This window comes from Ixodes scapularis, unplaced genomic scaffold (assembly GCF_016920785.2).
Source record: "Ixodes scapularis isolate PalLabHiFi unplaced genomic scaffold, ASM1692078v2 PGA_scaffold0__279_contigs__length_252992795, whole genome shotgun sequence".
Lineage (NCBI taxonomy): Eukaryota > Metazoa > Arthropoda > Arachnida > Ixodida > Ixodidae > Ixodes > Ixodes scapularis.
In genome coordinates this window covers 34,796,956-34,823,101 of record NW_024609835.1, presented here as the reverse complement: position 1 = coordinate 34,823,101, position 26,146 = coordinate 34,796,956, and the positions used below count along the sequence as shown (strand labels likewise).

Genomic DNA, 26,146 nt, shown 5'->3' with positions numbered 1-26,146 from the left:
TAAATAAGCATCCCAACATGAATGATGTAGTACCGCGCATCTAGCGTCAAAAAAGTAGAGATCTTGTCTGCAAATCCTTGTTATTGCAAGAATGTCACGTTTAAAAACTTGGAGGACGCTTAAGCTTCTCCTTTAAGAGTAGAACGCGATAGCGTTATATTTCCCCGTTCGCACCGCCTTCTCATTCGCTTCTCATCCTCTTCCTGCCAGTGAGCAGAAAGTGCGGCGGACGTGGCCTAATCAGTAGATCGCCTGGCTCGCAACCGAATGGTCGGTTCGAATCCCGCCTAAAATTCTTCAACATTTTCTTTAAGGCAAGTGAATCGATTTATAAAATGAAATCATTTGGGACGTATGACAACCTTTGATTCGCATCATATGTCATGTTTTTGATGACTTTCATTCCACGCGTGCATCAAGTTTCACGTGGGCGCTGGGGGTTGTTTAAAATTCCCATGCGAGGTCCTATGGCTCTGACGTCGTGACCTCATCGACCAATCAGGATTTTCCCACCACGCCACAGACATCGCCTTTGCTGATACACTAGTTCCTTGACGCTATCGAAAACCTACGGCATGCAAGTTCGCCTGCTCTTGGCGCACCTCGTGCATTTGTTCACCCTCCGAATGCGTCCGCGTGCTTTTGTTTCCCCGCGACCACAACCAGTGACGGTGCGCCTTCGGCTGTCTCGTTATCGCGCGTTCTCTACGTTGTTTTTCATTGGCTTACCCCCGCTTGCGTTGAGATGCACCGAGGACACTTTTCGAACATTGCTCGCCGTACGCACCAACTCCACTCTTTGACGTAACGCCACTGCGGTGGCGCTGTTGTCGGCGCATGTGCAGACTTCTCCCGAGCCTATTTTCTGCGCATACGCAGAACACTCGCGGACAAACAACGGCTCGTTTGTAAACAGTGCCTTGGTGTGTAAGTGCTTGCCATCCTGGCTGCGTAGCTTCCTGCCGGATAATGTTCTGCTTTCATATTGCTACAGCGTGTGCCATAAGATGGACGAACGATCAGTAAAGCACCGGCTTTTTTTGTGAGTCCACAGTCACATACACGAATAAATGTTTTTTTTTTTTTTAAAGTAGATATAAAGAATATTTCACAACTTTCATTTACTTAAATAGTACTTAATAACTGCTCACTTGACGTCAACAAAAAATACATTTCTTTCTGCTTGCCACTTCTGTCCATCGCATTTGAATGCATGCCAGATTAACCAATAGTTAAACCTTTCTGCACCTGCATCGCTGAAGTTATTCTATACATGAGTTGCACGTGACGTCATTCAAAGACCGCTCCGTTGACCACCGGAGGACAGGGCAAGAAGGGGCTACCCTCTTATCAGGACCTTCTTTTCTGCCTCCCGGATTCGCACAGGCGTCGCTATCCTCCTCCCAGAAGATTATAGAAGATTAACCCGTCACTCAAAATTCTTACAAAAGCAGCTTCCCTCTCCTCCTTTTACATGGGGGTCAAAAGTATGCGATGTGACGTCAGTGCAACCAAACCGTTCACAATAAGCTCGCTTCTCTCTAAAACGGTTAAAGGGTTGATAATTGGGCTAGTTGCTATTTAAGCATCTAAACGGTGTCAGCGCACACGTAGAGAGAAGAGAGAAGATACAAAAAGGAGCGCTACTCACAATTATATTTACTCAGACGAAGAGAAGGAAGAACATCGTAAAAATTCCTCCCCCAATAAAGATGAAAAAAGAAGAAATATGAAAAATAAATTGTAGAGTGTTCCCTCGCGGACAGATGCTTCAGACACCAGGTCATTTGTTTAAACACCAGATCCGTTATTCGCCGTCACGTTGCCATCACGCAGGGTGTTTCGCATCAATCTTGGCTCATGCAGGCTCTTCATTGTCAAAGATGAAGACAAGCACCTCATCCGTAGTCGGCTGTCGCGTTGTCATCTTGGCTGATGCTTCGCGGCCACCGTGGTTCATGCTGGCTCTTCATTATGTGTGTTAAAAGTCTTTCCTTGTTTGTTAGTGCAACTGATTCAACACTGATGCATTCCTTATTTGCAGATAGGATGTGGTGGGCTTCCAGTACCCCGCGGGTCAGTTTGTCTCGGTGCCTCCCTTGGATGCTTGTTTCCACGAATAACGGACTGCATGTGCCCTTATTACAATGTGTTTCAAGATGTCCTCCTACTGTGGCTCTCAGAGAGTAATCATGTTCGCGTAGTCTATCATTAAGGCATCTGCCCCCGTTTGACCGACGCAGCTCTTGTTACATAAGAGTGGTATATTATACACCACGCCCGAAGTGCACGGAAGAAAAGGCTTGGCATGTTCTTCGTGCACCTGTGTTTTGTAGCACCTTCGGCTAGCGCGTCTACTCTAGAGCGAATTCGGGTGATTTTTTTTGCGGTCCCGAGAAAAGAACTCTGACCCCATAACGACTTGCTACGCTTCTCCTTTCTCCACCGTTGCCACAAAGAGAGAAGCCTCTGTACGGCACCGCCTTGTTGAAAAGGAAAGGTGTTCAAGATTCGCTCCCATTTCTGAAAAACGTTGTGAGAGGGTGTAGCATGACATGGCCACACAGAGTCTCTCTATGCCCCCACACACTTTCAAGGCCGCGAGGCGAGCGACTGCTCCTGGGCGCACGGCTTCAAACAAAGAGCGAAAGGGACTCCCTTTGCGTCGACAGCGAACGCCCTCCCTCGCTAGCTGAGTCGGCAAAGCACTTTACTCACAATCTGAAGGCGGTGAGTTCAAATCCTGCCGGCGGACTGATATCTTCGTATACGGTTCCCTATAAGCGTAAGGTTTTCGATGAGAGTTTTCTTTACAGTCAAACGTTACAGACCCCCATAAAAAATCTACTGAAAAACACGAAGTTAAAGCAAGGGTGAAGGCGAGCTGGTTGATTATAGACATTTTAACCCTGGCGAGTTGGGACAAGGAGGACCAACACGACACAGATCTCCAAGATCTGTGTCGTGTTTGTCCAAGATTTTCCTTGCCTCCACTCTCCAGGGTTAAAATGTCTAGAAAACACATCCTGCGTTAAGAAATAAGTAATTACAGAAATCGTAAGAGGGGCACCCCGGACGGATGACCGATGAAGAACAAATTTTGCTTCCAGGTGGAACGTCTTACTTATTTATCACAAAAACAGATTATTTCGCCAATTCTTGCGTCAGAGTTTTACTTTCTGTTGTTGTACTTCCTCTACGCTTATTCAACGTTTGTCCTAAAGTCGAAGACAAAAAGGAATTGATAAAATATACCTATCATAACCAGTGCTCGCACTTTTGCTAAAGCGCGTTGGTTGAGTTTTTTTCTGATCTGACTGACAATGAACGTATATAAATCGAGGCTATGACAAATAGTAGCTGGAAGGAAACGAACCCATCGAATAGAAGCCCCCAGCGTAAAAACAGACTCGCACCCAAAATTTCAAATCTAGCAGAACCAAGTGGTTCAGACGCTGCTTTAATCATCGAGGTAACGGCGTGTAAATCAACTAATTTGTTCGATTCGGTTTATTAATAAAGTTACGTGGCCTGAAGCATTTCATGATGGAATTTACTACAATTTTTTGGGGGCACAGTTTGCCGCTCAGCAAGCAAACCCCTACTGAAGTGCTGAGTGGCATACTTGTGCCAAGCGACATGCGCAACGCATGTCGATTTATACATATATCCCGAAATCTTCTGAAACGTAAGCGTTAGCAAATCGACCTTTTTTTTTTTTTTTTTGAATTCAATCGTATCTTAGCTGAGATTTTATTTTTTATCAGAATTAAAGTGAGACGATCGGGTTGCTTAAATCTTAGACGAAGTACTTATTTTTGAAATATAATAAACTAAAAGATTGATACGGATCACTCCAGATTTTTTTTTTTTAATATGAGTTAGTTTGGCATTGTCAGTTGATATAACGTAATAATAACCTTCGGTGTGTATCGTCACGGCGGTAAAATCTTCAGTGCGTCTTCAATAGATGTCATAAATACTTTCAGCCTAAATAAATCATCCGATTTTTGTGACAGCCTCAGTTGCTTGAGCAAACGTTTTCTCCCCTGAATCTACAACTTTTAAATCTCAATCCGAGCACGCACTTGGTTATATTGATACTACAAAGGTGTATTCGTATATGTGCAACGCGACCACCAAAATTTCTGATGCAAAGTTGGCTCTATAGTTGCCCTGTAATGTTCGCTTACCATCTTCTCAATGCCTCCTTATTCAATACAATATTTGCCTTGCAGTCGACGAGAAGTCACCGAGACGAGCGCCACGGCACCTAAGATCGCAAATGGAATGTTTCATACGTGCTTCTATCAAAATGTACAACGCCAAAGACGCAAAACAAAAGAAAAAAGAAATCCAGTCTTGCGGTTGTGACCGAGAAGGTCAGTCATGCAAATAAATCAAATAGTGTGCAAGTTTTGACCTCCCGTTTCCTCTTTGTTGATCAGCGCGGAATCGACTCCATGTCCTCTCAGATACACACACACACACACACACACACACACACACACACACACACACACACACACAAAGAAAAAAGATGCACCTTCAGAGTCACCGCTAAGGGGCCCATTTAGAGACTTTGGACTGTTAGGGTTTTAACGTTTAGATATTTTAGATAAAAATATCCCTTCAAATATAAATTTGCTGGCATCATTAAAGGTTCTAAAAGCCGTAACTTCTAGAGACTGCTACAACATAAAAAAACAACCCCCCCCCCCCCCCCCCGAAAAACAACAGAAACAATATGCTTATGCACTTTAGTGTGTATGCGTGTGTGTGCGCGCGCGTGCGTGCGTGCGTGCGTGTGTGTGTTTTGTTCGGGGGGGGGGGGGGGGGGGGTTGCTTCCTGTGCCCTGGCGATCGCCAGAGTGCCGCCCACGGTTTTTGTAAGAGAATTGGTGTCACTAAACAAACACCGTTTTCCCACGTCATGGAAAGGCACGAGTGTTCGACAACGCTCATTCCTTTCCATGTCATGTCATGTCATGAGCAAGTGACTATATTCACATTTATTTATTTTTTTTTATTAGGAACGTATAGAAGACACATGTCTGGACAAAGCGACTCAGTTCATCAACCGACAGTGGCGTTGGCGCCATGGACCACCGAGAACTCCTGGTCATGGCTGACTTGATAGGGAACATCTTGACCTCCGGACCATCGTAAAGGCAACTCTGTTGGAAAGAAACAAAAAATACCGTAATTATGCTACGCATGCTTCTTGGCGGCCGTTTCACACATATACGCGCGCACACATACTACGCAGAGAAACCCACACGACTCGCACACGCATATGCGCCCACAGACATACGCAAAAACACACACTAACATACGCAGGTCACTCCAAACACGCAAACATGACCACGCGAGTACACACACACACCAGCCTGCGTGCACACACACACGAACGTGAAAACAGGTGTCTTGCGAGGGCATATTCGCTGCACTACCTCCTTCTCCCGACGGTTAACAATTGGGGAGGTCGACTTATGGCGGAGGGCAAGTTCGTCTGCTTCTTTTGCAGGGGTGTTCTTGTCAGAACGCCGAGTTCTGATTGGCTCTGATTGAAGGATAGTGGGTAGACCTCACGGCAGCTTGCTTCGAGGTCTACTCACTATCCTTAAATCAGAGCCAATCAGAGCTCGGCGTTCTGACGTCACCACAAGCCCTGCAAGAGAAGCAGACGAACTTGCCCTCCGTGCAGGAGGCGCAAGAGCCACTAAATGAGCTGCGCTTAGAGGAGTGCAGGGTGTAAGATAGACAGGTGGGGAAACGGCCCATAGAAGCCTACCGCAGCGCCGTGACCGGATTGTGTACTCGTCTGCTTGCGGGTACCACCGACTTGCGACAGATGGCGCTGCGGCGAGAGGAAAAAAATCGGAATCGGATTTGCGTGGAACTCTATGGGAGACTGCGCAAAATAAACCGAGAGCACGACAGTCCTCCATTGAAAATCCACAAAAAACCATCTCCGTCAGTTTAGCCGGTCGCCATCGGTCGCCCACCCGGAGTGAGAGTTCGCGGTGCTCCACATAGATGGCGCCACAGAAAAAGACACAATGCGGTCACTCATAGGATCTTCGATCAACTCGCACCGGAATCGCCCTGAAACCAGCACAGTGCACAGCGCTCCTCGGTCGTGCAGCGCGATGTCGGTGCAACATCGAGGACAAACTGCGCCGCGCCGGTGCACCGCGGCTGCCGCGGCGAGCTCCACCTTGCGTCACTTCGCGTTTTGTTCGTTTATTTTGCGTAGGTTAGAGCACTATATAGCTCCTTCGGAGCAGAGTAGCGCAATCTAGAACGCCGCCTCTCGGCGACTAGCGGCGAACGCCAGGAGGTTCCAACTGCGGTCAGAAATGCATGGAGAACGTGAGAAAATCGTTGTTTCTTCAGTGTTGTGGGAACGTACGGCATCGTAATCATTTTTGACATAATAATGGAACACTTTAGAATAATTTGCGCTAAGTTTTGTGCCCCGCAAGGACCTGACTTTTTTTTAAAAATTGCCTGAGGGGCATCATGCAGCAGACGACACGGCGACGTCACACCATTCACGTGACCCGCTCCGGCCAACCCGAAAAGCCCATCTCCGCAGCGAGCAAAAATCGTCTGCTTCAAACGCCATTGCCTTGGAAATTGCCTTCTCAAAATTTGCACACGTATCCGATATTGTTAAAACTTTGATAAAGTGTTTAGTGCTTTACTAACTTCACGACAGACTAGTTTTGAAAAGTGTGAACTCGCCGTTCATTTTTTAATCAGCCGTGTTGTGTCGATCTCCATGTATTCTCCCATAGGGCGGGCCGCCTCCTGGAACCCTGAGTACCACGTGACTCGCGCCGAGCCGCTCTGTCGGCCATGTTGTCGGCAAAACACGGAGTTCAAAGGATTGCGCTACTCTGCTCCGTAGGAGCTATATAGTGCTCTAGCGTAGGTCAGCACACGGTGACCGTCTGCTGTCAATTTCTTCTATTTTTTTACTCGCGGATTTGACGGTCCCCCAGAAATAAACATCGTGGACGTGATTGTCGATGGGGTCACGAAGCGGGTGACAATTCCACATGTATATGTTGGCCATCATTATTAGTTCAAGAAAACGAAACACCAGATAATAGCCGTACCTCGCTGTCATCGAAACGCCTCGCGCCGCTTTCCACGAAGTTCGTGCTCTTCGGGCGCTCCTTGCCACCGCAGCAATCGCCAGTAATCGCGGCAATGGTGAGAAGCTCGTCGTCTCGCCGTCAGAAGACCCGAGGAAATCATCTAGTGCAGCTGCGAGGCGTGTTCGTTTTTGCAAGATCGCCATCTCGATAGTCTGCGCGTCTGCTACTCCCGCCATCTTCTCGATTCCCGCTCCTGGCCGCAATGCCTGATGGGACTGCACCCCGGCGCACCGCCGATTTTCTTGGTGCGCGTTGGGGCAACGAAAAGCCGCACCGGGAGGGTGCGCTTCGTTGATCGAGGACGTACGGTGCGCACCGGTGCACTTGATCGAAGATGAAGGGGCGCACCTCAGTGCCCCGGTGCGCACCGGTGCGGATGATCGAGGATGCTATCATTTGGCTCTCGTTTCCCCACCTGTCTATCTTACACCCTGGAGGAGTGGCACTCCGTTCCCCGAGGTTGTTGTGGGCGCCGCCATTTTTGGTGCTTGTGCAGAGCAGACGCAACTGCCGATCGTCATGGTTCAAAAGTGCGGCTTCCTCAGCATTAGATTCGGTGTTAGGACTAGGAAGCCCACGTAATATTGCGTTGCTCTTTCGCAAACAGTTTAAACCTTTGTGGAGAGCGGAGAAGCGTTTCCTGTGATTTCAGATAAAGCTTCAGATAACTGAAAATTATAATTTTAAGACATAATATGGGCAAGTGTCGTTATTCTGAAACGTAGCTTATTTAGTGGCACTAGGAGGCGCTATGTCCAACTTGTTTTCCCCGAGGCTCTGTGTTTACTAGTACAAGGCATGTACACTATAGATTATTTACTTCACCTTTCTCGTTTGAGCGTGTGGCAAAGACTGAGCACGACTGGTGCCCAATTTTTTCCCCCTCGCTCGGTCGAGAAAAATGAACTAAAATGAAGCAAATTGTGTCGTACGTATGTTTAGACAGCCGGAAATAGGCCTGCCGCAACGGGCGTCTCGTGTCTTAGCTATAGATGAGCAATTTAGCCAGTGCAGTACAACCGCTAGCCTGGGGTTGTGCACCACGCAGTAGTGATACACGACCGCACGCCGGTACGATGCTCATCCAGATCGAAACGGGCAGGGACGGGGAGTGAACCCAGAGTCCCTCCTGGGTTCTGCAGCGCAAAAACATGAAGTAAAAAAAAAGAAAAAACAAACGAGTGCTACGTCCGCGTTCGGCTTCACTGACTGGACACGAATCCCAACACGCTGCGTCGAAACACATAACAATTATAACCTATGTTGATGTTGTCCCCATGGGTGTGGTCTCAGTTTATAACCTTTAGGCGCGCGACGGTCGCATCCAATAGCTACCTTTCGACGCTCTCACGTGCCGCCATCAGAAGGTATTTGGTGTCACAAATGCGAGCCATGCAAACGTCCGCACGACCGTGATAAAAGTTTAATCAAGTTACGTGTGGCCAGTTATGCAAAAGCGTAATTTTATCTCGTTGCGAAAACAAATAGGGGCCTCAACAAATCTGTTGAATTTTACATACAGTAGGCTCTCATTAATTTAAACTCCAGGAAGCCACAAGTTCCGTTCGACTTACCGGAAGATCGAATTATCAGAAATGCATCTAAATATAATGCGAGATAAAATTGTAATTTGCTATATGGATGGCTATGCATACAAAGCAGATATTTTATGACTTCCTTTCACGGGCCTACTAAAAATGAGCAGATATCCCACACACGAAATATTAGTGAGGTGCATGATATAAGTTTAGTCATCCCTCAAAGATCTTGTTTACCGTGGACTGTTCAGGCAGTAAATGACACCTAAAAAAAAAAAGTTGTACATCCAGCAAAAATGTTGTCTATTATCAGGGGTGGAACTCATGAAATGTACTTGGGTGCAGCCACGGGAGCAGCTGAAACTGCTGTTTTAGAGCAGGCTGGGAGCAGCTAAAACTACATTCTGGAGCAGGCTAGGAGCAGCTCAGATCAGTTTTCGTTGCACTTCAGCTTGTGTCTTAGACAAGCACGGGAGCAGTTTCAATTGTGCTTAGCAGCACAGATGAGTATGAGTGGTTAGGAATTTATGTAGATGGGATAACAGAGTAACAGGTGCAAAAACGTGGCCTTAGTGAGAACCAAAAAGCAAGTACCATATGTTTCCGAAGATAGTGTCCTTGATATTTTCTGAGTGGCTTTCAGCTGCTCAAAATGCAAACCAGCACTGTTTATAGCACGACCCACACCTGCTCGACATAGTAATTATATGTGCGATCTACGTGACGTGCGTAAGCAACGGGCGTGCAGTTGCACGGAGGAACAGGGCAACAAATTTTGAGTCTATCCTGCTGTACAACTCAATATCGAAGCATCATGCTACGATTAACGGAGTTATCATACTCGAAGCGATGAGCCAGAGCAAGATTAAAGTACGCCGAGGAGATCTACCGCTCGCGTGAGAGCTCCTGGCCGGCAATGATTCGGATCGGACAGCGTTTCAGTTCAATCAAATCCGGATTTATCTTGCAGGAATGTGGTTAAGGCCGACCAAGCTAAACGCGCTCATTGTTGTCATTCGAGTCGACAAAAACCGAAACCAAGACAAAATAGAACTATTTTGGCGCACGTTGTGCGATTTGGAGCACAATGGCGTGAAGTATTGGCTGTGGCGCAGTTTCCGCAAAATGGTGCAGGATGGCGCAGACAAATGTGTCTGGCGCAAAATGGCGCAGATGGCGCAGCCGTTCCACCTCTGATTATGGACTATTACGCAAAACACACATGAGGGCCGAAAGCGGGCGTTGCGCGGCGATTTCAATAGCAACTTGCAAGGACCCACTGAGGGAGCGACGGCGGGAATTAGGGAGACGTGTGCCGGGAGACAACTGCTTGGGCGAGTGTCTTTCTGTGTGTGTGTGTGTGGGGGGGGGGGGGGGGGGGGGGGGGGGGGAGAGAGATCAGTGGAACGAAAAAAACTTGAAAAAAGAGGATTGCGGCGACGCCATCTGAACAATGACTGCGTACATGCATATCATGGTAATATTGTTTTTTGTAATCCAGTTGATGTAATATGGTTTTCCTGATTAAAATTAATATAGAACCACGCGCAACTTCTGCCACACAAAGAAAATATGGTGACGAAACCCGGGAAAGAACATCGAATGAGGTGAGCGGTTTTGATCTTTGTGACCGCCTCACTCGAACGCTGTGAAGGAGCTATTTGCGTGTTTGTGAACGACTAACGATGGAACGGCTAAAAGTAAAGCGTGGAGTGAAATGAGCGCAAAACAGAAGGCAGACCAACGAGGCATCGGCGGGGATGGAGACACCGGATCTGGCCATGGTGGCTGCCTGGCTAGAACGACTCAGTACATGCAACCAGAAGCTTCGGTCCCTAAATGTAGAGATCGAGAACCAAGTGCCAATAGTGGATCGCGTCGCGGAATACACGACTGTCTCCGAGTAGGACGACGACGCCACCCGAGTGCTATCGCTGCTGAGCTGTAAGATAGCATCGCTACGGCAAAAGGAACTGCCAACACCGGTGCCCTTGAACGAGACCACATCGGCGACAACCTCAGTACCTCCTCTCCTTCCAACAGGACAAGAGGAGTGAAGCTCCCGAAGTTGCGACTCCAGACATCAATGGAGAGGTCAGCGGTTGGCAGAGCTTCTGGGAGCAGTTCAATGGTGCTATTTACAAGAACGACAACATCACACAATCGGAAAAGTTACATTACCTTGGCACTCTCGTCACCGGACCGGCCGCTGCCGCAATCGCAGGACTGAAGGCCACGTAGGCCTGCTGCGTAATGCCATCCACATCCTGAAGCAGCGGTTCGGCGACCGGCGAAGAATTGAGCAAGACCATCTGATGAAACTCCGATCTCTGCCTCTTGTGGCGTGCGTGAATGGCACAAGGGGACGGAGGAGGATCTACGACCATGTGCAGACCAACATCCGAGGGCTGAGAGGTCTCGGCGTGGGATCGGCAACCTACTGCACAATGATATCGGACATGCTTCCCAGGGCCCTGCCGAAGGAGATTGTGCTGGATTACCACCTGCGGCAGTCAAGCAACACCACTTACAGGGCGTCGGGGACGTTAGAGAGAGACTCAACGTCACCGAACGCAACAGAACAAGACACCGGCCGTTCGATCGACTCGCTCTCCTCTACACAGATATCCCCCTCTCTGTTGCAATCCGCCCGGATGCCGAGGGTGAGCTCGCCGAGATTCTTAGCTTTCGTCGTACCGAGGTCGAGAGCAGAAAGAGAGCTGGGGTCGTGGCCGAGCGGTATGACTAGCAGCGAAAGACTAGGATTGACGGATCAAGAATGCCAGCTGCGGCAGCGGCACCCGTTCTGATCTCTCAGGTGTCCCTGCTTTAACCCCGTTGAGTGCGCTTCTTACTGAGCACCGGTGCACTGTGAAGAAGCAACACCAACGGAAACAAGCTCCGCGGATATTGCTTTCCCTCAGTGCACCGTTGCTCGGAAAGATGCGCGCTCAACGGGGCCGCGAGAACACAAAAGTATGAATTAGTACACGATACCGCCGTCCTTATTAAGCGGACGACAAATTCTTCGAAAACATTGCGGGGCAACCTAAACTTTGAAATTTGTTCAAATTAACCAGAAGTGTGAAATATCCGAGTGAATTATCGCGGGCCTACTGTATATGAGTGTTTTCATTTCAACTCGATCAGACTGGCCCGAAGGGAGGAATGGAGGAAGAAACCAAATTCATTACGGTGTACGCCTAAGTGCCCTCGATAGATTGCTGAGCATTAAGCCGTGCACTGCAGTGAATGTGGTTGTACCCCGCACTGTAATACTAATACTAAAATATTTGCATCCCTGTGAGACCCCTATAGTCACTGACGGCCCAGAAAACGCCGGGCATGGACTCGCGACGTTCACGCTTCTTGCTTCGTGATTGGTTCTTCGGCTGTCTAACCGACGAACGCCGCAATCCTATTGGCCGTGGAGCATTAATGAGATACACGGATGTTGCACCACCCTGCGTTACTGTCCGTAACCATGGAGAAATTCCCGAAGTTGATTATTCGCCATTGCTACGGTTCTGGTTTGATAGGATGCGAGTCAGTAACTCTTTCCGACTTTGAATTTTCACCGATTGATCAGTCTGACGCCCATTGCTTTGACGGTGTTGCACTCGATGGCTTGATGGGGAGATGTCTAGTCTCGTTCCCTTTCTTACCTATTTATTTTTGTCGATGCAGTTTGTTATGAAAGAAAATGACAGTCGAAAGTCAGCGTTGTGTTTGTGCGTGTCTAACACTTGTCCCTGCGTTTTTTTTCGTTTTTTTTTTGCGCTGTTTTATGTATTTTTATTGCCAACTACATACACACCTTGCCCCTGCATGCGTGTGCAATCGGGTGCACGTGTGGCGACGGCTGACGCCCTAGCGTAGCCTCGGCGCATTCAAAGCCCACAAGTTTAAACCTGTTCGTGCTAAAAAAAAGATATATATATACAGGGTGATTCAAGGAGACGCCAGGCTCTTTAAATCGACCACAATATATATATATATATATTGCAGTGAACGTGTCGCATCTGAAATTATGCCGTCTTTGTTACATTCCTACAAAATCTCTAGTGCAATATTTTTTTCAACTCCCTTAATTTTAGAACTTTCGATTGTTATATTTGCACACTTTCGAGTCATACAGTAGCCTGCGTTATTCTCGCTCTTTCCCAAAAAACTACAAGTACAGGAATAAGAAATGTCGCGTGCAAACCACCTGTTGCAAAAAAAAAAAAAAAAACGCGCGATTTTTTATTTTTTTATTTGTGCGTGTTTACGATTAATTTATTGCGCGAAAGTCCATTCAGAATAATCGTAAGAGCACACCGCCCTTTGTTATACCGGCGACACTTTTATCTAAATCAATTATGCCCCCCCCCCCCCTTCCCCCCCCCCCCAAAAAAAAAAAAAAGATGTTATTTGCATTATTATATGACAATGAAGCAAACAGATCCGATTGCAAGCTCGTGGGCAAAAATGGACATTCGTCGATTATTTTTCAAAGCTTCCTGCATCAACTGATATGCCTGTAATTTGGGAGCACAGAAACCGGTCTAAAACAGAGAGCTCCATCGTTCACTACTAAATTGTCCGGAATGGGTCGTCCACTTTCATAGGCCACCGCACATGGACACACAAGACAGAAAACGTTACCAGCCACGAATCGCAGAGAACAGCTGCCCCAGGAAATTAGAGCCCAATTAAACATAAGATAGATACATAGATGGATAGAGAGAGAGAGAGAGAGAGAGACTTGTTTGCGTCGCACCACCGATGCTTAGAAACGCGAACAACGGCAAGCGCCACCGCGACCATCTCCGACGAAGGCCATCGTATCATCCGAATTACTAGAATCGGCGCTGGTCAAGACAAAGCCTAATCCCCCCTCGCGCCGCATTCCCGTCATGATCCTCGTCAACGTCATGACTCATGAAGGATCCTATCCCACCCTTGAACTCTGAGCGCCGAACCTGGCCACCTCGGCGGCGGCCCTGATCAATGGCACCACTTGTTTTGACGGGGCCGTGGTCGTAGCGTCTGCCTTGGGTGCAACGGTCTTTCCGTCGCGCCTTCGCTTTGCGCGGCTCTCTTTTCCTTTGATTCGGCGCTGCAGACGACGCCGGCCGTGCGAGCAATGCAGGCGGCGAGAGCTCTGCTTCGCAGTGCCGCCGCCAGACAGCGCCAAGGACGCGCCGCCGTCACGTGACCCCGTCTGCCGCCGCTTTTAACGTTTGTGCGTTGCGCCCGCCGCGCGCTGCCTGCGCCCTTTGTGTTTACTTTATCCACCGCGCCGCGCGTCGTCATCCGCGTCGTCTGGCGACTTCGACGGCGGCCGCTGGCTCCCAACGTTCCCCGGCGAGACGGGCAGGGAATTTCCCGGTCACTTCCAGGGAAATGATCCTCATGGAGTCTCGGGCGCCCGCGGACGGTCCCGGGAGGCTCCCCAGCAAGGACGGTCGGTCCGCCGGCGGCACGGCACCGGGGACATCCTCGGCGGCCGCTTCCCCAGCCAAGATTGCCGGCTCGGGGGCGAGAAGTCCCCAGTGCGCCCGGTGCCGGAACCACAACCGCAAGGTGGCCGTGCGGGGCCACAAGCGCTACTGTCCGTACCGTATCTGCGTCTGCTCCAAGTGCAGACTGATCGCCGAACGGCAGGTGGTCATGGCACAGCAAGTGGCGCTGAGGCGCGCTCAGGCGCAGGACGAGGCGAGCGGGCGCGCGGTCTTTGAAGAAGTGGACCCCAAGAGTCTGCTGGACCAACCGCCGCCCAAGGACGTGGTCAAGCCGCCGCCGGCGCTAGTCACCTCCGCCAACTCTGCCTTCGCGGCCAAAGGTGCGTACCGCCCCGACGCAGCCGAAACGGGCCGACGAGTCGCAGCGCGAAAGGGTTAGCGGTCCGCGCGCTTCGACGCGGAATACCGCTACCTCGGAAAAGACCCGATCGCGCAACAAGGTGCCGGGACCTGACGTTGCTGTCAGGGGTCGAGAAGTCACACGCATCACCCGACGACCAAGTCCTTCTGTTTTCCCACATCGTGCGGTCCTTCCGAACGCGAATATGTGGCGAAATATCAAACGGCCCTTAGTCTCAATTCTCCAGCCCACCTCGGCGCTGCGAAGCCCCGCGTCGCAGCTGTTTTGCCGTGGGTCAAGAACGGAAAACAAAATTATTAGCATACATTCTCAATTTGTAACAGGCGTCATCGTGTTAGAAAGCAACTTTGAACGCTAAATGCCTAGTTTTAAATAAAAAAAAAATCGAAAATGCGTACAAACACACAAAAAGAAACGGCTCGATGTCGTCAGGCAACCTTGCTTGTGAGGAACGCACGTGGCAGTATGTGGGGCGGCCAATGGTAGCGCGCCATGACGCCGGCGCGGCCGGCCCCTGGAGCCTTCGTGACGTCGTTTGCGTTACGCAAGCGAGTCACGCTAAATCATCTGGTTAGCGGAAGCTTTCTCGTTTTGGTTGCGAGGGGAGCAAACGTCCTGCCGCGCGCCAGTGTCGCCATTTTGCCGACATCCGGGTTCCTGAGAGTGTCGTCTCGATCGAAATTGTGCGTTGCTTCCGTCATCCAATCCGAGTGATTCTGTGGGGACCTTTTCGTTCGCAATGATGTGGTTAGCATTTTGTAACCTCGCCGCTTGCCGTTTGATCGCACGTGTGGGAACCGACCAATCGCGTGTCACTACCGAAGGTTCGACATTCGTATTTTTTTCTGCGCTCCCAGTTTGTCTCTCCACTTGCTGTTGCCTTCTCCATCTTGGTTTGTATTCTTTTCGAAAACATGTCGAAATCCAGGATGCCATTATCATCACGGAAAATACGAACATTTAGAAGCGCTGTCAATATTGCGGCGTTCTCGCACTAAAAAGTGGCCATGGCGAAACATGGATCGAGATGTTATATACTCCATATAAAATAAAATAAAAACATTTTTTTTTTTACAGCTGTACTTACGCGACAGTTACAACGATGTCAGCATTTATTCGGATTTTACTAGGACGGCGTATCGACGAGCATCAACTTGTACTATTACACTTGGTGGTCCTAATGAGCTATTCTTAACGCACCTCCTTTTTTTCACTTCAACAAAAAAAGGTTTGCGCATTGTTCGCACGAAGTAGTTCTTACAAGATTTAGTTGTTGGAGGAAGAAGCGACGATTTTAGCGTTTTTACGGTAAACGTGTACGGTCTTTACAAGATAGCATTATGTAATCTAAAATGCACCCGCATGTCAAGGTAGCATTATGTAGTCAAAAATGCACCCACATGAATCTTATTTCTCCGCATAAAAAAGGAAGAAATTAGTAATGCTCCGTAAAAAGACGGACTTTATTTTTCTTTTTTTTTTACTACGGTTTTTGAGGTGAAAACAAGTATAGTTTTCTCAATTGAAGATTTTCACTTAAAACCAAAGCCACCGCTAGCTTCTTCGTGCTAACTGCCCATCGTTCTGTACTTCGATCTATATCGACGGAAATAGAGATGCGGTAATTTTAACCCTAGTCTGATTAATCCAAATTCGTTACTGGGTGCATATATATATTTATATATATATTCTACCGTTAGTAGCTGGTATTGATCGCGGCGGTGAGTGTGTGTCGTCGTCGGGTGCATCGGAGTTCCGTGTCGATTTCCCTGCGCGGTGGAGTGGTCCTTTCTCTTCTTTTTCTCTTGCGTGTGTGTTTCCCTTGGCTTTGAGGTAAAAGCACGGGCGGATTTAAAGGGGTGAGAGGGGGGGGGGGGGGCCTAAACGAATCTGGGTAGCGGCTACCCGCCGCCCCCCCCCCCCCCCCCCCCCCCCTTCCCCAAACAAAAAAAAAGTAAATTTTGTTTCATTAAACAAACAAACAAACGACGTACACCAGCTTTGGAAGGAAGACATGTTTTTTTTTGATGGCATGGCAAGCATATATTAGGTGAATAAAATAGATATGGGTATCGCTTCGCCCATTACGTCATCTCTCTCCAGACACCTTCTCCCCCCCCAGCCAAATACCAGTCATGTGCGGAACGGCGTTCCAAGGGGGAAATATTTATGGTCATTGATGTTCTATAAAATTATCACATTGTACTAAATATCCGCCCGTGAGTATGTCTACGAAGTATTTAATCAAACTATTAATTTTCTTTCGAGAAAATTAATTTCGAAGCTTACGGCGTACACCTCAGAATTACTTGCTGCCGATCTGCTGGCAACAACGAGCAGGGTCACTCGTGACGTCAAACGTTGTATCCGAGAGCAGACGACGCTTCCCCACTCCAGGGCGTCGTGCGTTGTAGTGATGGCGAACGTCCGTGGTTTTGTTAATTCCTTCTGGTTTAGGCTGTTTCCAGCATCGGGTTGAAAAGGGAGGGGAGGGGGGGGGGGGATATTGGCGATTGGCTGTGGGATGCAATAACACCACGAAGAAATGCAGCAGAACGACGTGTTATTGGTTCCCGACCGAGAAGTACAACCTGAGACGGAAGTGGGTCCGACGCGAACGCTGGCTCGTAGCGTTCGCGTCGTCCCAGAGAACAGTTCACACCTTGCTAGCAAATAAAACCTTCCATGCCATTCTGCTTCGAAGCGGCATCTGGGTCCAGATGTCGGCGGGTCGCGAATGCAGCCCCCACTGGAGGTGTCGTCGGAGGCGATGCCGGGGGATCGAATACGAAAGGCGTATCGTCTGCAATCTCGCGCTGAAAATCTTATGACATTCGATGGTCATTGCTGGACTAAGACAAGCTTGATGAATCGTAGTCAATTATTTCCCACGGACGATCGCGACGGTCTTCTGACTGCTACTGACGCTGGGCGAAAGAGACTCAAGCTGGCCATAGGCTGATTGCTGTACAACATCTGATGTCATAACAAAGTGGCGGACCAATAAAGTGGCAGGTTAGTTTCGGTATCGGTTATATCGCATTTCTACGATTAAAATTATTGAAAATTTTGTGAGGAAATTGACTTGCTGCTTTAAGCGCAGTTTTTTTTTTTTTTTTTTTTTGTGCTTTTTCCGAAAATATGTTGCTAAAAACGTTCAAATCGACGTCGGAGCTTCCCTTTAAGCCCCGAGCGACTGTATTGATGCGCATTTCATCTGTCGCACGTAACCCGGAATATGCACGCGGTACAATATATTTGAATGAACCGTTACTTCTTTAGGTCTATACTAAATCGGTGATCGTTATTAACGTCTTCAAAATGTTTAGTCACTTGATTTATTGACACTTATATGTATTAAGTACTGCAATTTGATTTATATAAAAATAGAAAACACTAGAAACAGTCTGTTTCAAGAGATCGTATGCTGTATCTATTTTAGGTTTCGAAGAACAGTCAACTGAGTAATACAAATCAAAATGTTCATTATTTACAAATGTCGTGTTGAAAAGTGCTTAATAAGAAAGTAAAAGTCTCCACGCGACTTAATTCTTGAAATATCTGAAAGAGCACTCGCAATTTTTTGTTTAGTATGAAAAAATCGACCTTATCTGATAGTATGTCATGTGGAGTCGAATGTGCGAGCGAATTGCACACTATGGAATCTGCAAAGCTTGAGCAGTATAGAGAACTATGTAGTTGCATCCGGCAGATGAATTGCGCAAATGTTTCTAAAAAATAAAAAAATAAAAAAAACATTGATCGTTGTATGAGCCGCTAAGAACCACCACTTCGTCGTGATGCTCGTACGTGTTTCAAGCAATAATTGTTGCCACAGCGCTCGCGCGGGCGCGTTAGTATGTATATATACACCAACTCATGTTTACAAACAAACCGGAGCGCCCCTAGCGGACGCCACCGGCGCCGCGCATGCGCGGTGAACGGTGGGCAAGAAGCCCGCCGTCGCCCATAAACAAACCATTGCATTGCGTTGTTTTCGGCGTCGTTCGGAGTCCCCGTGCTCTTTTTCACGTTGGATTTGTTGATTTTACATCCTCCTAACAATGTCTGACTACTTGAGCGGCTTCAGCAAAATTAACGAGGCAAAACTTTGCGCGAATAATGTGACTTGTGGCAATTTATTTCACGTGGACGCCGCAGAATGGGCGCTATAGCCTGACTCCCACGATAAGATTCTGCTCGCTATTTTTAGTCGCGACGTAGCTCGGGCTGCAAAAGCGTGGACCGTAGCTGAGATGGTGGACGTCGATACTGAAAACCTAAAGTAGAATCGGGCATTACAAGACGGTGACGGCCACTGGTGACAATGATCAACTTCTTCTTGTATCTATTGTTTACACTTAACCTACTTACCACAACCAACCTTCAAAAGTGTTTTCAGGCCTGCACTTAGTTCTTATCGCAATTACCGGGCCAACGTTTGGTTTACGGGCCGCTGTCGTTTGAACGCGCTGACGACAAAAAGCAGACAAGTTTGAAAGAGCAGACGACAGTTCGAACGCATGCGAAATGGAGTGCGGGCAAGAAGCACCGTGTCCCGCGTCCACAAGCCATTGGAATGTCACGTTGTCGGCGTCTGTGTGAGTCTGCATACTGTTTTTCACGTTGGAATTGTTGATTCTACGTCCTCATAGCAATATCTTACCACTTTAATCGCCTGAGCGAAACTATCAAGGCTCGTTACACCGCTAAACTTTGCGTAAATAATTTGACGTGCGGCGATTCATTCGCGTGAACGCCACAGAATGGACGCCAAAACCACGATGAGAATCTTGTAGATATTTTCGGTCGCGACGTCGCTCCTGCTGCAAAAGTGTAGAAGGTAGCGGCGATGATCGACGTCGATACTGAAATTCGGAAGCGGAAACAGACCAAGCGTAGCAAGTCGGTGATGGCCACTGGTTCCAATAATCAACATCTTGTATGTACTGTTTACACCGAGCCTACTTAAGTCGTTTGGGGCCTGCAATTACTTCTTATCGCAATCAACCGGTCAAAGATTGGTCTACGGGCCGCTTTTGTTTCAACGAGCAGACGACAAAAAGCAGACAAGTTCGAAAGAGCAGACGAAAGTTCGAATGATCAGGCGGCCGTGTAAGTTTGAAGACGCACTGAACCCGTGAGTGGTCCGGACAACTTGGCAGTTTTCTCTCGTTCATGTTGGAACAAAACAAATACATCTGGCGACCACAAAGTGTTGGCCGCACAAGCAATCGTAGTTCGACAGCGTCTGGTTTACCCTTTTCACGGCTACTATCCACGTACTTGGACGAACCGAGCGGGCAGAAACACATGAAAACTGATCTTCAAACCTTTCCAGACTCTTTTGGTACATCCCCCATCGCAGCATTTTCACGAGAAAGCAGGTTTTTTGTCTGATTTCTTTGAAAAGAACACAGGAATGCATGTCTCGCACGGCGACTTCTGCCCACCGCCCCAGACCGGAAGTGCGTCCGACGCGCCACCACCGCGGCGTGACGTAGGAGAGTTGAGTTCGTGTATACCACACCTGCGTTTATTTTCGTGTATTTAGTTGTAGATCAGTTTCTATTTGTTCCTGCATGTGCGTGTAGGTGTGCCTGTGGCGCGCGCTCCTCTGCTTGTGCGTTACAACAGTGACTTTTTCTGTTGCACATTGGTAGAGATTTGAAAATCATTATACTTTAAGAGCACCCAGCCTACTTACCAGGTTACAACAAGACATAAAAATATAATGCCTATACGAAAAAGAAAAAAAAAAAAAGACTCGTGGAGTAGAAGGTAAGCGTAGACACCAACTGCCGAATGTCACGCCAATTGCGGTGGCGCTGGTGTCGCCACTGCGCATGCGCACAGACGCTTCATATCTCGCGCGATTATGGTTTCTGCGCACGCGGAATGGCCTCACCTGGTGTGGGCAAGCGCGGGCTCGTTTTTAAACAGTGTGTTGGTGTATACGAGTCATGTCCACAATCTTTTGGCTTCAATCATGCGGAAGTCTAAGGGCTCATTCACACTGGAAGCGGATCCGCGTTCGCAAAGCGGTTGCGAACGCGGTTGTATAAGGATTCAGTACAATTGCACGCGCATGTGATGACATCAAATGCGCGTGCAATTGCACTGGATCTTTATACAATGGCTTTCGCAACCGCTTCGCGAACGCGGATCCGCTTCCAGTGTGAATGGGGGGTTACACTGCCCCCTCCTAACGAGGATGATTTACGTAGATGGGGAGGGCTACGCGACATAGCTTATAGGCTTGGAAATCACGGACAGCTGCACACGGGGCTTCTAAGCAATATTGACTCTCATCGGTAGCCTTGGATGACTGGTTATTATACAAAACCCAGAGCAGCATTTTCGGTGCCACCATTTGTGTTGTTTACCGAGCTTCGTGCCTTAGTTGCAGTTCCTATTTTGCAGACTACGCAGTCCGGGGATCCTGCGGCTCGGACGCCCTGCGTTCTGGAGGTGAGCGTTGCCTTGTGCACACCAAACCTCCTTTGAATGCTCTTTTCCTTTTGAAGCGCCGTTGTGCCGCGCGCAGGCGTGGTGTTTTTTTTTTTTTTCTTTTTAGTCAAAATTTTGCTCCACATGCAATGAAGTGTTCATCGTCACCACTCACTTTGTTTTAAACCGCTGGCTGTTAAATTATTCCCGTGTTTTGAGCTTTTTTTTTTAATTTTTTGTAGAGATACATAATTGATGCAAAGCATCAGTTCTGAATCTTTACTGTTTGTCAATGAAAAGAAATCATGCATATCTTCTTGTATGGTTTTGCGATTGGAGTGTGCGTGTGCAGTTATCAGGCACAATGAACCCATGTATTAAGATGAGGCGGTCTAAATGTTCTGGCAGAGCGTGACAGCTTGTGCGCCATGTATAAACATATAAACATATATAAGCACGACGAATAGCTACCGGGCTGCTTGAACTGCAGAGTATAGCTTGCATGGATACCCTTAGCGAAAACTAATACGTTTGAAATATACCACATTCTAATTTGAGTGTATTTGAAATACAGTTCATAATTTTAAGTACACGAAAAATAGACCGAAAATATAAACTTCTTTTTTTTTTTTACTTAGTACTAAAATATACTTCTAAAAATCATTTTAAAATACCTTTACTTCAACTACATTTGAAGTTCCCTTTATGCGTTTTGAAATATGTAAATACTAAATTAATAGGCACAAAATACCTTTCACATATATTTCTTGAAATATTTATTTAATTCATGCAAAATATACTCCAACCCTAAAAAAATGGAGCAATCAAAAATACGTGCAGAATACTCTTAAAATACCTGAAAATCGTAAATACTGTTGTGTTATACTCTAAGTACCTTTTGACTGCAATACTTTGGTAGTTTGACTTAAACTACCAAAATATTGAAAAGCTCCCCTTTTAGAAGTTCACTTCAAGCAGATATGGAGTACACTGAAGCGCCTAAATACAACATTTGATTAGTTTGTCAACTGAATTGCGCAGCATCGCACTGATAAATCAGCCCAGTTTATGTTATTGTTTCCTTTTTTCTATCAAGAACACACCTGATCAGTTCCTTGCACACCAATCACAAACGGGGTTCGGGAACTAGAACCACAACATTTGCTGATGCTGGAAAACTTCAGCAGGTGCTGTGAACAGATACGTTTGGCGTGGTTTTGTTAGCACAATGTTAGTCCACTGAACGTGTATACTCACCATTGTACGTGATGTGAATAGTGACTTTAATATAGTGACATTAACTACCATATTAAATAGACAACTACTAAAAAGGAAAGGCAGAACAACTACTGTAAAATATTTATTTTTCGCGGGCTCAATATTTCGCGATTTAGGTCAAAGTTGGAGTTTTGGAATAATTTGCAAATTCTAATTTTCGCGACGCGCTGGGATCGCAATATCGATTTTAATGTTTTTACATTTTGCCGGAATTGTCCACGGGACCTATTTTTCGGAATTGTAGGCGATTCGCGAACTTCGCGAGAATTAGGTCTTCACTAAAATAATGTCGTTTACACTATTTTAAAGTGAAGAAACTGCCTTGATTCGCTTCGTCCTGAGTGGTGCTACGCAGAGAAGCAATAACATGTATCTTATGAGCCGTTTGTGTGGATATTGTTTTAGGGACTGCGCCGAATCGTTATTAGTTGTACCAATGCCTTTTAGTAAGAGATATCGTCCACGAACTTCAAAACACTGTTTCCCCTTTGACAGACTCCCGAGGAGAAGATTGAATGCTTGGAACTTTAATAAGCGCAGAGGTGGTCACCGAAAAAATGATTACCTTCAATATGTAGGCTATATAAGGCTCTACAGCAGTCAACGGGACTGTGAATGAGCTGTTCAGTGCCTCCTGGTGGTTGTGTTTGTGTTCGTTTCTAATGTAGCCTTGTAAGATGTATTTAGTAGTGCCTTCCAATATCACAGGGACACCATTTGCTGACAAAACCGAAAATAAAAAAAAAATGTGTAACCGGTTTTTAATGCACAAATGGCATCTTGAGTGTGAAGGGATAATATTTTTGGTATATCTAAAATATTTTTTGATTCATATTTATAATGTATTTTGAATACCTTACGCGCGTATTTCGAATGCGGCCAAAATAATACAGAATAAATACAAAATGCATATTCGTACTAAATATATTTCTACTTCGTTTGAAGTACGGCCTCTTTTTGCTAAGGGTAAGGACGCAAAGAGTACGGCTTAAAAAGACTCACCCCTTTCTTATTTTGAAATTTTTAACATTTTTGTTTGTCATCCTTGTTGTGTTGTATAGTTTCATGATTTTCAACTAAAGAAAAGGAGAAAGGAAAACATGGAAGAGTCACATGTGACATTTATGAAGCAGAGAGAAGTTCGGGTTTTCTTTTGTAAATCTTCACTACCATTTATTATTTAGAGATTGTTCCTTAATGAAGAGCATTACGTATCGCCTCTGGCTTCACAACTCTCGAGTTCAGACCTTTTTTTTTATGTTTAAGAATGACCCATTGCACGCGAAGAACTCATGGCTTGAATCCCGTGCTATTGAGATCATTATGGGCGGCACCAGTGGAGCATTATGATTGAATTACGGTTACACGGTTTAGTTAGGCGCAACAAGATTGTACCATTAACGTAGAAATATATCAACTCGTTCAGCGAGTGGAACATGAGTTCTCGAAGAAAGCAAACGCATTTTTGGCGGTGTTCAGGTAAGTCTGAATGTCTATAGTGTTTACAGAGAATAGAGAATTTACAAATCATCGACAATATCGAAATACAGCGTCGGTTGTACACTGTAAACGACTTCATTTTCGTGAGGACCTCATTTTCGCAAATTTCGCGACTAGAAAAATATGGCGAAAGATAGATCACGTGAATATATTATTCTATAGTTACAAACGCATAACATATACCACCCGCAGTCACGAAATTTTATGCCTGAGCAAAAAGTATTCACAAAAACCACATTTTGCAAGATTCTCCAACTATAGAACTCGTGAAAATAAAGTCGTTTACAGTGTGTAGCACTTGCTTTCTTCAAGGTGATCTTACGGCTTCTCTCCAGTTTAGCACAAAAAGGAGCGAATCCTGTAAAGTATTTGTGATGCAATCAATGTCGCTCGCGTATTTTGTGTTGAAATCCTCTAGGACTTAAGATATCTGTGACGTAATCGATGTCGTGTATTTTTTGTTGAAGTCCCTCAGATATTAACTGTTCCCTTGCATGGTTTGTTAGCTGGAACGCAAGAACTTGGTAAGGTCATACCTAAGCTATGTACCGCACTCCCAAGGTGGCTTCTCCTTGACACACGGTAATACTCTGAGATACGCCGACGACACACGATAGCCAGAGGCAAGCAAACTACTGCTGTGATAGCGTAAACTACTGAGCTTTTTTTCGATTGTTAAGGAAGCGGTTTCCGTCTTTAGAACACGTCATTATCATTGTCGCCATTCATTATACCTTGAGGGCCCGTACGATGCATTAGATAAGGGGTTAGGAGTTGCGAGATATCGTTATGCAAATGCAAATACTAAAAAATAAACACTAAAACGTCGTTACACGTAACACTAAACTATGTGTTATACAAAAGAAAGGACGCGAACAAAGTATTTGTACAAATCACTAGCAAAAGTAATCGATGCTTGTGCTATAAGCGCGATTGCAAATAGTCGGTTAGTATACACATTTAACCTGATTTTCTTGGGTCAAACGTAATGCTGTTACGCAGGTTATTTCAATCTGTCGTTGCTAATTGAATAGTGAATTTAAAAAAAATGAAATGACTGAAGCTAGAACTTTACGCACGTTATCAATGCGAGGAAAAATGCGAGAAATTAAATCCTGAGGTCACCGTTGTGATTGCAATTTTCCTGAAAGAGGGGCAGTCGCAATAATTTACTTTTGGATGAAAGTAGATCGAGGTTACCTTATATTCTTACCATAGTATCTTGCGAGTGACCTAAAAAAATGTAAATGCGCAGTTGTGTACTATCTCTATGCTGGGTATCGATACCCGGACGTTGCTGGGAGGGAGGGAGGGAGGGAGGGAGGGGAGGGTAGGGAACTGACAGATGACGTATATTAAAATTGTGATTGGTAGCGAGTTACCAAGTTACAAGTATGACTTCTCATTTGGATACCAGGTAGTTTAGACTAGATTTGATTTCGTACTTGCAACTATACTGGTTTTCACCTCAAGAACCGTAGTAAAAAGAAGTCCCGATCCTCGCGGAGCGTTACTAAACTCCTTCTTTATGTAGAGTATTAAGATATATGTAGGCGCATTTTCTATTATATGTATGTTACCTTATCAAGAAGTACACATTTCAAATGTCAAAAGCATCGCTTCTTCCTCCGACAACCAAATATCGTAACAAGTACCCCGCGCGGCGTATGAGGAATTGCACAAAACTTCCTTTTGTAGCGTGAGCTGCACTGCCCGAGGTTGAGCAGTTTCGCGTGGCTCGCATAATGAGCCGTGCTCCGTGCTGCGAATGCGCGAAAAGCAGTGACGTCACACGGCGCACAGCTGGCGCGCCGGAGCCGCCGCCGCCGTCGCGCCCGCCTCGCCGATCTGCGCATTCCAGAAAAGTGACGTCATAGCCGCGGTAGAGGCACTGGCGCCGCCGCGTGCCCAGCTGTGCGCCTCCGTTGCGCAGTAGCCAAGTCTGACGCTGCACCGCAGCCGCTTGATAGCAACTCTCATTTTGTGCGCATAAGCTCAAGCTACGTATATCCTGGCATAGCCGAGCTAAGCCACCGCAATTTTTTTCTTGTGGTGAAAACGAGTATAGTTAATATGTGCTACGTCAATCTTCTGGAAACAAATATTGGTTGAGTGATTGCATAGTAAACCAGATGCATCGAGAATTTTGGGGGAACGAAAAAGGGGGGGGGGGGGAGCGTTTGGACAGCGTTTTGAGAATAGGCAGTTAAAGGGATGCTAACAGGGTATGTGTGCTCGCCAAGGTGTTTATTTGTACATTTGAGAATGGCACGTGGTGACGTGCCATTTTCTATGGTTTAGACACAACCAACTGATATAATCACAGTCGCGATTCGTGGGTCA

General features: G+C 46.7%; 1 protein-coding gene across 1 annotated transcript in view; it reads left to right on the top strand.

The window, feature by feature from the left end:
• Nucleotides 1-13,896: 13,896 nt before the first annotated feature.
• Nucleotides 13,897-26,146, top strand: part of LOC8030900 (doublesex- and mab-3-related transcription factor 1Y) — an 83,986-nt gene continuing 71,736 nt past the window's right edge. The window contains exons 1-2 of the mRNA XM_002403405.5: nucleotides 13,897-14,534; nucleotides 20,999-21,046. Of these exons, the coding sequence (XP_002403449.3) occupies nucleotides 14,096-14,534; nucleotides 20,999-21,046 (487 nt within the window). The 5' untranslated portion in view covers nucleotides 13,897-14,095. The remainder of the gene's footprint in view (nucleotides 14,535-20,998; nucleotides 21,047-26,146) is intronic.